Genomic DNA, 12,360 nt, shown 5'->3' on the forward strand with positions numbered 1-12,360 from the left:
TGGATTTCTTTAGCACAACACACCTAAACGGAATGGTAGAGACGGCTCAATCCAGTCAACACACTTTCATCGTGTCTCAAAATGTGCTCTACCAAACAGTTGAGCAGAGGCTTAATAAAATGCTGATTTCAGACTTTTAACTAACAGTAATTCAGACGTTTTACACGGTACAAGAAGCTGAATAAGCATAAAGAAATACTATAGGAACAGTGAGCTTTAAAGCTGCAATGATTCCGTTTATTACAGAGAAACCTTTTATAGGACAGGTCTGTAAGTAAGCTCTGAATATGCATCAGCTCCCCCAGTAGTTTCTTCTTTAAAGCTGCATGCAGTCAGATTGGATTATATTTATTTTTGCCACAAACTATCCAAGGTAATGCCCCAAACTGAAGAGAAAAAAATGTATCTGTGTTTATTCATTTTAACCTATATCTCACTTTATATTATCATGTCAAACCTGAAAGAAATTGACACTGCGGTTTTATAGTTCAATTCAAAGTGGATCATTTCAGATATATTATACACATGGAAGATTTTTACAAAAATATGCAGGAAAAAACAATAACATTTTTTAATTTCCACATATACATTGCATTTCAACATGTATATATATATATATATACATATATATATCAAATTTCCAAGAGCCTCTTGTGTGTAGTAAAAGATCCAATTTAAATAGAATTTCTCCGCAGATCTAGAAAACACCTGCAGAAGGTTTATCGAAGAAAATTGTGTTGAAATTACACAACTTCAAAAACGTTGACGAAACAATCTCTATTAATATTTAACGGATGTTCTAAAGAGTTTCAATGGGTTCAGTAAAATATATGAATTTAAATACTTACATTTCAGATCACTCAGAAGTTTCTACATAGGAATAGTTTGCTGTCATAGTCAGCAGATGATCTACTACAACTTTTCTTGTATATACAGAGACGTGGATTTTTCTTACTAATAAACAAATTCAAACATTTCCAGTTGTTATGTTAACTGAACATGTGATTTTAGTTCGTGCAATCGTTAAATAATAGCCTATGTTTCTTTTTTTGAAAGCAACACATTTCCTGGGAGTCCTTTCTCTCAGTGCGTAATTGCGCACGGTGCGCTCTGGCGCCGCTGGAGCTCGCAAAGGGTTAAACGGGGTTACCGGCAATCCTTTTAACAGGCAGGTGCCCCGCCAGTCCCAGCCCAAAGCTTACGATTGATTTTTTTTTTTTTCTGAAAAAAGATTCTTCCAACATTTCAGGAGCAGCTCCTAACTGTCATGTTGCGAGGAACTTGGCGAGTCGTGGTAACGGCCATGGCTGCAGATCGTTAGTATAAAAAGAGCATCTTCGCCGCAGAAGAGGGAAATCAAACTGGGTCAATCAGCTGACACACGTCGTCCCGACTCGCAGACTCACACACTTGTGGCGCGTTATTGATTTGTGTCGTCGTTTCACCCGCTTTTTTCCATTCATTTTTTTAATCAGAGAAGTGGAGTTTGTGTACTGCTGGATCACAGAAATCTCCAACTTAAAAAAATAAAATAAAAAATCTTCAGCACTTGCTGATTTGTGTTCCGCTCTGGAGATGTGGTGGATGCTGTTTCCACGGTGGATCTGGTTCCTGGCGTTTGTGTCAGTGTGGAGGGAGCACCAGGTCGGAGTTTTGCCCCATATCACCTATTCACACCCGGGGATCTGCCCCAATGACATGAACCCCAACCTGTGGGTGGATGCCATGAGCACCTGTACACGAGAGTGTGAATCTGATCAGGTAATGTAATTAAAGGAACCTTTCAGAATAAATGATTCTAAACCACTAGTTTAAATTATTTTGCATCCATCTCTTTTTTATAGATTGTATTTGTTTTTATTCACTCGCTGCTCTCTATTCTAATAAATCTCTATTCTGTTTTAAAATGTTATCGTTGTTGACTGCATGAAAATGCCTTCCAGATGCTCGCAGCCACCTGCATCTGTAACTCTCTTCTCCTCTTACAGGAGTGTGAGTCCTTCGAGAAATGTTGCCAAAATGTGTGTGGGAATCGGAGTTGTGTGGCAGCCCGTTACCTGGACGGGAAGAAAGGCCCCGTGGGAATGCCCAAGGACGCCACCTGTACCAGTTTTATGTGCACTCAGCAGGGGTCTGAGTGTGACATCTGGGACGGCCAGCCAGTGTGTAAGTGCCGGGATCGCTGCGAGAGGGAACCGCACTTCACCTGCGCGTCTGACGGCATGACCTACTACAACAAGTGCTACATGGACGCAGAGGCGTGCTCCAAGGGCATCACCCTGGCTGTTGTCACCTGCCGCTTCCACCTCACCTGGCCCAACACCAGCCCCTCGCTGCCCCAGGCGACCACTCCTCGCCCTACCACTGCTCCACTTCAGGCCACTGTCCCGCCTCCCACCGAGCCTCAGACACCCGTCGTGGTCAGCAGCCCTGCTCATCAGACTGTAAACGTGGGCGATACAGCCAGCTTCCTGTGTGACGTGATGGGTCGCCCCCGGCCTGAGATCACCTGGGAGAAGCAGCTGCCGGCCGGGGTGGAGAGGGTCTCCATGAAGCCTAATCATGTGCGAGGGAATTTGGTGGTCACTAACATCGGTCAGCTGGTCATCTACAATGCCCAGCCGCATGATTCAGGCGTCTACACCTGCACGGCTCAGAACCCATCTGGCGTAGTGCAGTTGAACCACCAACTCACAGTGCTGCCAACAGAGCCACCCAAGACCCCCGAGCCTAAGAATGTGACCCGCTGCCTGCCTGAAGAGTGTCTGAAACCCCCTGATAACCCTGAGGATTGCGGGAGTGAGATGGAGAAGGTCAGCTGGTACTACGAGCCCAAGACCAACAACTGCTTCTCCTTCACCCACTGCCACATCAACAACAGAAGGGTGTTCGACATATACGAGGAGTGCATGCAGTGCTGCGGTCCTGAGCTTTCGGGACCCTGTGGCCTCACCAGCCTGCAGGGCCCCTGTAAGGCCTACGAGCCACGCTGGGCCTACAGCAGCGTGCTGCGACAGTGTCAGTCCTTCATTTACGGAGGATGTGAAGGCAACGACAACAACTTTGAATCTAAAGAAGCCTGCGAGGAGATGTGCCCCTACCCGAAAAACCACCATTGCAAGGCCTGCAAGCCCAGAGGGAAGATGGTGACGAGCTTCTGCCGCAGCGACTTCGTCATCCTGGGCCGCATGACAGAGCTCACCGAGGAGAAGGACTCGGGCCACGCCCTTGTGACTGTGGAAGAGATTCTAAAGGATGAGAAGATGGGTCTCCGCTTCTTCGGCAAGGAGCCACTTGAGGTCACCTTCCTCAACATGGACTGGAACTGCCCGTGCCCGAACATCACGGGTGCCGCAGCTGAAGGACAGGTCATCATCATGGGCAACGTGAGCGACGGTATGGCTGTGCTTCAGCCGGAAAGCTACGTGGGCTCTTCAAGCCCTCGCCGTGTACGGAAGCTGAGAGAGGTCATCTCCAAGAACACGTGTGACATTCTCAAAGCGATCACCAACAGCCCTCAGAAGGGTTAGGATTAGGGACATAATGTGTGCATACAGTTTAGACTCCACTGCAACAGGCTGTTCTCTTCTGAACAATAACTGCAGTAATGTTTTGAATTTTAGGACCATTCTTGCTACATGTAATGGATTTCTTTCTGATTCTGAAAGTTTTCAGGATTTCCTGATGATTATTTGACATTTTGTATGTCTTTACTTGCTGTCTGTTTCGCAGTGGAGCTTTTCTGCAATGGCATGTCCATTGGTGTTGTTGATTGAAATACCATGTATGTGAACACAAGAGACATCCATCATGATCCCCGTGTTGCCTTAATCCCCAGGACTCCGACTTCCATCATGCCCTCTCTTGCCTCCAGCAGAAATGGAGGTTGCAGACTTGCATTGAAGCACAAAACAGACATGATAAAGTTTGATTTGTATGTACATAATTTAAATGTCACAAATCTTTTAATTCTTTTATTTGCCAGCCGTACTTCCACCTGGCACGTTTGATATCCAAACACACTCTTACTTCATACACGTATCTCTTATTTCTCAATTTCCATGTTGTATAAATACATCCATATACCTGTGCAGGGTATTGCACGTGCAGTATGACAAGGTAGATTTGGTAAATCCAAATTAATAATAAATGAGTTGTAATATATTTTATTAACCACCACATTTTCTCACAGTCAGACATTTATTTTTTCTCTACTTGCTATTCATTTTTGGCTATTTATTATCATGTAAGCTTTTCTTTTTTTGTACTTCACAGTCTTTCTGAAATGTGAAAAGTGGCATATTTTATAATTTTGTGAAAAAAATAAAGATTTGGGATTTTTCTCCAGTTTCCTTTTATGAATATTTTTCCATATCTATATACTTTTGAGTTATGGTTTTATCTTTTGAAGCCTGTAGGACAAAGCACACAGTAACTGTGTGACCACATTAAATTACATTTTGGCTTGTTTTTGGTTCCTCTCTACCTAATGGAGTACAGAGAGCGGCTGCTCCGTGTATTTGTGAGGTTACTCTGACAGGCTGTGATAGAAGAGACTTGGGAATAGCACATCCCCAGCCCACCCTGCCCCCCTACCCATCCTCAAAACCCCAAAACAGAACCCATCCATTCTAAAGACCCCTGTGGCATTGTAAAAACTTCACCCTATTTTGCTTTGCCTCCATGATCCAGTCTAATTGGGTAAGGAGCCCAAGCTGTAAACCTCAGATCCAATCCCATACAAGAGTTATGTGTTTCATGGCGTGCCAACAGGCGTCTCTGGGTTACCGGGAACAGGCCTTGGTGGGCTTCGACGAGGGTGTTCTTCTTCCCAGATGAGATTCTGTTTCTCCCATCCAGAACAGCAAGGGAGGCAGGAGATCAGTCCATGTACGGTGTTCCTTTACTGGCAAAACCACCAGGGAGCTCAGACCTGCACTTCAGCAGCTGTTGAGACTCCGGAGCAGAGAAATATTAGATCTGCAGCACCTTGGATCACATCGGAAAGCCATATAAACAAAGTTCACATCAACAACACAAACCTACCAACAGACATCTATCACTTTACAATACACCATTTCAAAATCACTCACTTCTTATGTTTCCCAACAGAATTAAGCGCCTGCGCACATTCTGAGGTCAACGGGTTGGACTGATTCATTCACATAGTGGATTTAGAATAATTATGACGGTTTTATACAACTGATTTGGTGAATAAATGATTGCAGCTTTAAAAAACTAGTATGATCCTAGGTGAGTAATTTCCAAAATGCTGCTTTAAAAAATATGAGTTTGATCAAATAAAATATATATTCCTTATTTAGTCATGTGAAATAGCTTAAAGGAATAATATGCTGTTGGGTTATTTAGATAAAAGGACAGTACCCCTAAGGGTCCAAAGAAAAATCAAAGGGGTCATGACATGATTTGTTGATACATATACAAACATTGCTTAAAAAGTTGTTTGTAAATCCATAGATGTATATATATGTACCATACGGACATGTACTCGTACAGTATATGTACACGTATGGTACATGTGTTGATTCCTAGAGGTATGCTGGTGCATGCTTGTGTGTATGCAGGTATGTATTTGGGTTTGTGTGTGGTCCTCCTTTGGGAAAGAAAGAGACAGATGCAGATGCATGACACAAACCTAAACACCTACCTCATAATTTAGTATCAAATTTGGTGTAAATTGTATTTAATATCTAATAATTTCAAAACTATGAGGTTAACATTTTTTGTGTGGTGTATTCAAGTTAACTTTTGTGAATATACTTTTATATATTATATTATTAATTTATGGGAAAATTAATTAATGAACAATGGCAAAAAAAACAAACAGGAAAATGCTTGTTACACAAAATTCTGTTTATTTTTTCTCCAATTTAGATTTTTTTGTGCAGTACTGCCATCATATTGTCAACCGGCTTACTTTTACCAAAGGGTTAGCCTACTTCTGCAGTTGCCAGGGGGTAGCCTACTACAACAGGTTGTAGAGTAGCTCAACTAATATAAAAAATAAATTATGACTTGATTAAAAGACATCCACATATTAACATTAACTGAACTGTAACACCTGAACACTACATGCTGCAGTTATGTAAGAGTGTATGAAAACCAAGCAAGCACAGAAGTTTGTACTGGTAGCTAATAAATAGCAAAAAATGAATGACTAAACTTCAAATGATTAGCTAAAAGTAATACATCATGCACTCTCAGCAATCATAAGTCTCATGTCCTCAATGTTGGCAGATAGGACATGGACCTAACCAAATGTCAAAGTAGGCTACACCTACTTTATACAATTTTCCCAAAGATGGTTAATGTCAGTGAAGGTAGTTTTTTCTTCTTTTTTTCTTGTACATTTGTTTTTAATTAGTAATTTGTTGCTATGAAAACGGAGTGAAATTCATGATTGACAGTCACGATTGACTTATGACTTGTCAGGCGGGTGTATGAACATCCCTTCGAAGACATGACTAATGCCTGATCCCTACCGTGCCGACTCTGGTTGCAAAATTACAACATGGCAGGGGCCTGTATCTGGGATATTTTGGCTTCACTTTCATACAGTGTGAGGATGTGGAGCTACATCACCCCTCTTAATTTACAGTTTATGGGTTAATATATTGGATAAATGGTGGAAATAGTTAGCCTAATATAATGGATAAATAGTGGAAATAGTTAGCCTAATATAATGGATAAATGGTGGAAATAGTTAGCCTAATATAATGGATAAATAGTGGAAATAGTTAGCCTAATATAACGGATAAATAGTGGAAATAGTTAGCCTAATATAATGGATAAATGGTGGAAATAGTTAGCCTAATATAATGGATAAATAGTGGAAATAGTTAGCCTAATATAATGGATAAATGGTGGGGATAGTTAGCCTAATATAACGGATAAATAGTGGAAATAGTTAGCCTAATATAATGGATAAATGGTTGAAATAGTTAGCCTAATATAATGGATAAATGGTGAAAATAGTTAGCCTAATATAATGGATAAATGGTTGAAATAGTTAGCCTAATATAATGGATAAATGGTTGAAATAGTTAGCCTAATATAATGGATAAATGGTGGAAATAGTTAGCCTAATATAATGGATAAATGGTGGAAATAGTTAGCCTAATATAATGGATAAATGGTGGAAATAGTTAGCCTAATATAATGGATAAATGGTGTAAATAGTTAGCCTAATATAATGGATAAATGGTGTAAATAGTTAGCCTAATACAATGGATAAATGGTTGAAATAGTTAGCCTAATATAATGGATAAATGGTTGAAATAGTTAGCCTAATATAATGGATAAATGGTGGAAATAGTTAGCCTAATATAATGGATAAATGGTGGAAATAGTTAGCCTAATATAATGGATAAATGGTTGAAATAGTTAGCCTAATATAATGGATAAATGGTTGCAATAGTTAGCCTAATATAATGGATAAATGGTGGAAATAGTTAGCCTAATATAATGGATAAATGGTTGAAATAGTTAGCCTAATATAATGGATAAATGGTCGAAATAGTTAGCCTAATATAATGGATCAATGGTGGAAATAGTTAGCCTAATGTAATGGATAAATGGTTGAAATAGTTAGCCTAATATAATGGATAAATGGTTGAAATAGTTAGCCTAATATAATGGATAAATGGTGAAAATAGTTAGCCTAATATAATGGATAAATGGTGAAAATAGTTAGCCTAATATAATGGATAAATGGTGAAAATAGTTAGTCTAATATAATGGATAAATGGTGAAAATAGTTAGCCTAATATAATGGATAAATGGTGGGGATAGTTAGCCTAATATAATGGATAAATGGTGGGGATAGTTAGCCTAATATAATGGATAAATGGTGGAAATAGTTAGCCTAATATAATGGATAAATGTTGGAAATAGTTAGCCTAATATAATGGATAAATGGTGGGGATAGTTAGCCTAATATAATGGATAAATGGTGGGGATAGTTAGCCTAATATAATGGATAAATGGTGGAAATAGTTAGCCTAATATAATGGATAAATGGTGGAAATAGTTAGCCTAATATAATGGATAAATGGTTGAAATAGTTGGCCTAATATAATGGATAAATGGTTGAAATAGTTAGCCTAATATAATGGATAAATGGTTGAAATAGTTAGCCTAATATAATGGATAAATGGTTGAAATAGTTAGCCTAATAATGGATAAATGGTGGAAATAGTTAGCCTAATATAATGGATAAATGGTTGAAATAGTTAGCCTAATATAATGGATAAATGGTGGAAATAGTTAGCCTAATATAATGGATAAATGGTGGAAATAGTTAGCCTAATATAATGGATAAATGGTGGAAATAGTTAGCCTAATATAATGGATAAATGGTTGAAATAGTTAGCCTAATACTGTATAATGGATAAATGGTGAAAATAGTTAGCCTAATATAATGGATAAATGGTGAAAATAGTTAGCCTAATATAATGGATAAATGGTTGAAATAGTTAGCCTAATATAATGGATAAATAGTGGAAATAGTTAGCCTAATATAATGGACAAATGGTGGAAATAGTTAGCCTAGTATAATGGATAAATGTTGGAAAGGTTAGCCTAATATAATGGATAAATAGTGGAAATAGTTAGCCTAATATAATGGATAAATGGTGAAAATAGTTAACCTAATATAATGGATAAATGGTGGAAATAGTTAGCCTAATATAATGGATAAATAGTGGAAATAGTTAGCCTAATATAATGGATAAATGGTGGAAATGGTTAGCCTAATATAATGGATAAATGGTGGAAATGGTTAGCCTAATATAATGGATAAATGGTGGAAATAGTTAGCCTAATATAATGGATAAATGTTGGAAATAGTTAGCCTAATATAATGGATAAATGTTGGAAATAGTTAGCCTAATATAATGGATAAATGGTGGAAATAGTTAGCCTAATATAATGGATAAATGGTGAAAATAGTTAGCCTAATATAATGGATAAATGGTGGAAATAGTTAGCCTAATATAATGGATAAATGGTGAAAATAGTTAACCTAATATAATGGATAAATGGTGGAAATAGTTAGCCTAATATAATGGATAAATAGTGGAAATAGTTAGCCTAATATAATGGATAAATGGTGAAAATAGTTAGTCTAATATAATGGATAAATAGTGGAAATAGTTAGCCTAATATAATGGATAAATGGTGAAAATAGTTAGTCTAATATAATGGATAAATAGTGGAAATAGTTAGCCTAATATAATGGATAAATAGTGGAAATAGTTAGCCTAATATAATGGATAAATGGTGGAAATGGTTAGCCTAATATAATGGATAAATGGTGGAAATGGTTAGCCTAATATAATGGATAAATGGTTGAAATAGTTAGCCTAATATAATGGATAAATGGTTGAAATAGTTAGCCTAATATAATGGATAAATCGTTGAAATAGTTAGCCTAATATAATGGATAAATCGTTGAAATAGTTAGCCTAATATAATGGATAAATGGTTGAAATAGTTAGCCTAATATAATGGATAAATGGTTGAAATAGTTAGCCTAATATAATGGATAAATGGTTGAAATAGTTAGCCTAATATAATGGATAAATGGTTGAAATAGTTAGCCTAATATAATGGATAAATGGTGGAAATTGTTAGCTTAAAGTAATGGATACATTTGTTAAAACATTTAACTTAGCCTAGACTAGTGGCTTAAACTACCTAAATATTGGAAGTTCAATTATATGAAAGAATTCACAATATCCACTTCTATATAAAGAATAGTGTCATACATTTGAAACATAGGCCTACTTTGGTAATCAATGAAGGGGCATATGAGTTCAACTGGCAGGACAGTTGGGGTACATCAGACCAACAAAGGTTTAGAAGCACTGAAGAACTGAACACTTTTACATCTTCAGGATAAAATGACCCTATCTAATCTAAGCTGATCACAGGTCACGTCCACACAGAGGCCATGATCAGGGGTCATACTTTATTATTAGTATTTTGTGGACATAGTGTATTAGATAATGACACTAGGAAATGAGTTAGGTATGCAGCAGGGGTCCCCAAATTGGACTTGAACCTGGGACATTGTGACTCATGGATTAACTTCCAAACTACAGGTTCACCCCCCATGCAACCTTCTAAGGCATCAGCCAAACAGTTGGGAACCCCTGGATTAAACCACAGACTTTATGGAGAGACCTTTGGTAGATTTTCGTGGTTTTCGGTACATATGGACTCTACTGTCCCTCTTATGTAACTACGATTGAGTCTAACTGATGAATTTTAGCGATCAAAGGTGCGACCTACAGTTCAGCTGAGGGAACTAGTTCAACTATCAAACTAAACCACTCAAAACAACCTCAAATACCATCAATTATTTCTCTTCTCCTCCGATTTTATGTCCATTAAAAAAAAACACCTTTAACCACTTCAATGCGAAGTCTGGTGTCTACAAAAGCACAACATTCGAAACATGTGTGATCCTTATTTTTAAAGCACTTTTATGCTTTTTTTAATTTGAATTGGGCCAATCAAAAGGGTACAAGAGTTATGCTTTGATATGCTGTGGAGAATTTTCGCTCAAAGATTTTTTTTCTCTTAGGTTTTGTTGATTTGATGGGGTCATTGCGTTCACAAGCTCAGTTCACACAAGGCAGGAATAGTCAGTGTGGTCGATGCGAGGCTGGGATGTAGATCTGCACATGTAGAGAGGACACCGCCGACAGCAGAGACCGGGACAGGAGAGCCGGTTACACTCTGTGTGTATTTCTATGTAGAGTCTCCATGTTGTGTATCCAGAGGAGATCGGACAGTAGCACCTGTTGAACAGATCAGCTAGCCGGGTGGTTTAAGACCTTTGATTCATGACCTGCATCTGTTATGGCCATATCATTTGGAACGTCTATTGAAAAGATACAGTAGCCACTCACACGCATTGACTGGAGATGAACAGGATCCCATGGCAGTATATCATCCTGGGGCAGCAGCAGCTGAAATGTTTGAAGCTGGTAGGTGGTAGCTGGTCTGCTCTGGATGGGGAAATGATTGAGAAATCCCTCAAATCACATTCAGATGTGGCCTTGAGCAAGGCACTTCACCCCTTAATGCTGCTTGCCTTTGACAAAAGTGACAGACACTGTGATTCTCTGAAAAGGAAATCAGTGCATGATTGAGTGAAGAACAGGGAAATTTAAGTCATATAAAACTATTATTAAAGCCATTATTAAAGCCATTATTATAGCATTGAGTCTCAGACTGTTTATTTTTCTAATCAAATTAGATGCCTTTTGTTTTGTTTTTTCATAAATGTGCAAAGATCCATCTCTTAGCTGGGGCTCCTTTCCTCTTTAAACACTTGCAGTGCAGTGTATCTGCCCTGTTCCTCAGCTTGGAGGTTGTGTGGGCCACAGCATCCTCTGCTGTTGGTTGGAGCTTGTCCACATGAAGTTGTTTGGGCTGCTACAAGTGTTGGATGTATTGGATAATTGGAGGTTGGATATATTTAATAAGTCCTAAGTGTCAGCTAAAGTCTAGCTAGGTACTGATATGATGTATTTTGTAGTCTTCTGTTAATATGATGCCCACAAACCCTGCTCCAACTGGGTAGGTAGGAAATATCAGTTTAAGATACAGTATGTTTTTATTAACTATTGTATCATCCATGGGGTATTTTCATTAATACAGAGTATATTTTAAAATGACTTCTTCCAGACTTGATTTAGCTTGTGTCATTTGAGTTTGTTGCTTAAAAATTTTGAATACATATCTAATATACACATTTCTTCAGCATGAGACTGGTCGGACCAGTCCCAGCCTGGTCAGATGCGTACATGAACTGATGAAGCCTCTTGGATGAGAGGTGAAACGTCTTCCTAGACAAACAACCAGTCCAGTTTTTTTTGACTGAAATTGCTTTGAGGATAACGATGACCTGGACGAATAAGAACATCACAGGCTTCAGCATGAGAAACAATACTTTTGTCCATGCTGGAGTTATTTCTGACCAAGAAAACAAAAAGCAGCTAATCAATTTTTCTATGGACCTTTTTCAAAGACGGAAACACAAACATTCCAAAACACCCCTAGTTGATTTCCTGTTGCAGTGTCTGTGAATGACATCAGCTGACAGGAAGTTACCAAGGACCAAGGCTGTTGCCTAGCAATGGAATCCCGTTGAAAGGTCTATAGAAACAGATGAAATGAGTAATCGACAATGACAAGGAGCAAAGGGCGTAATTTACAATTTTTCACAGTCGGAAACTGCTGAGTCCCGTGTTTATTTTAAACATTGTAAGAGGAGACACATGGTTTAATAGAGTTACCATTTTACTTTTTATATATCTCCAAAAGTAT

At 38.3% G+C, this 12,360-nt stretch overlaps 1 protein-coding gene across 1 annotated transcript; it reads left to right on the forward strand.

Moving 5' to 3' along the window:
- Positions 1 to 1,497: 1,497 nt before the first annotated feature.
- On the forward strand, positions 1,498 to 3,530 carry LOC310961154 (WAP, Kazal, immunoglobulin, Kunitz and NTR domain-containing protein 2-like; the record flags this gene model as incomplete). Its single annotated transcript, XM_083933124.1, has 2 exons — positions 1,498 to 1,761; positions 1,989 to 3,530. Exons 1-2 carry the CDS (start codon positions 1,576 to 1,578, stop codon positions 3,528 to 3,530), a joined length of 1,728 nt encoding a protein of 575 aa, XP_083789250.1. The 5' UTR covers positions 1,498 to 1,575.
- Positions 3,531 to 12,360: the final 8,830 nt, after the last annotated feature.

Source organism: Echiichthys vipera (genome assembly GCF_963691815.1).
Source record: "Echiichthys vipera genome assembly, chromosome: 18".
Classification (NCBI taxonomy): Eukaryota; Metazoa; Chordata; class Actinopteri; order Perciformes; family Trachinidae; genus Echiichthys; species Echiichthys vipera.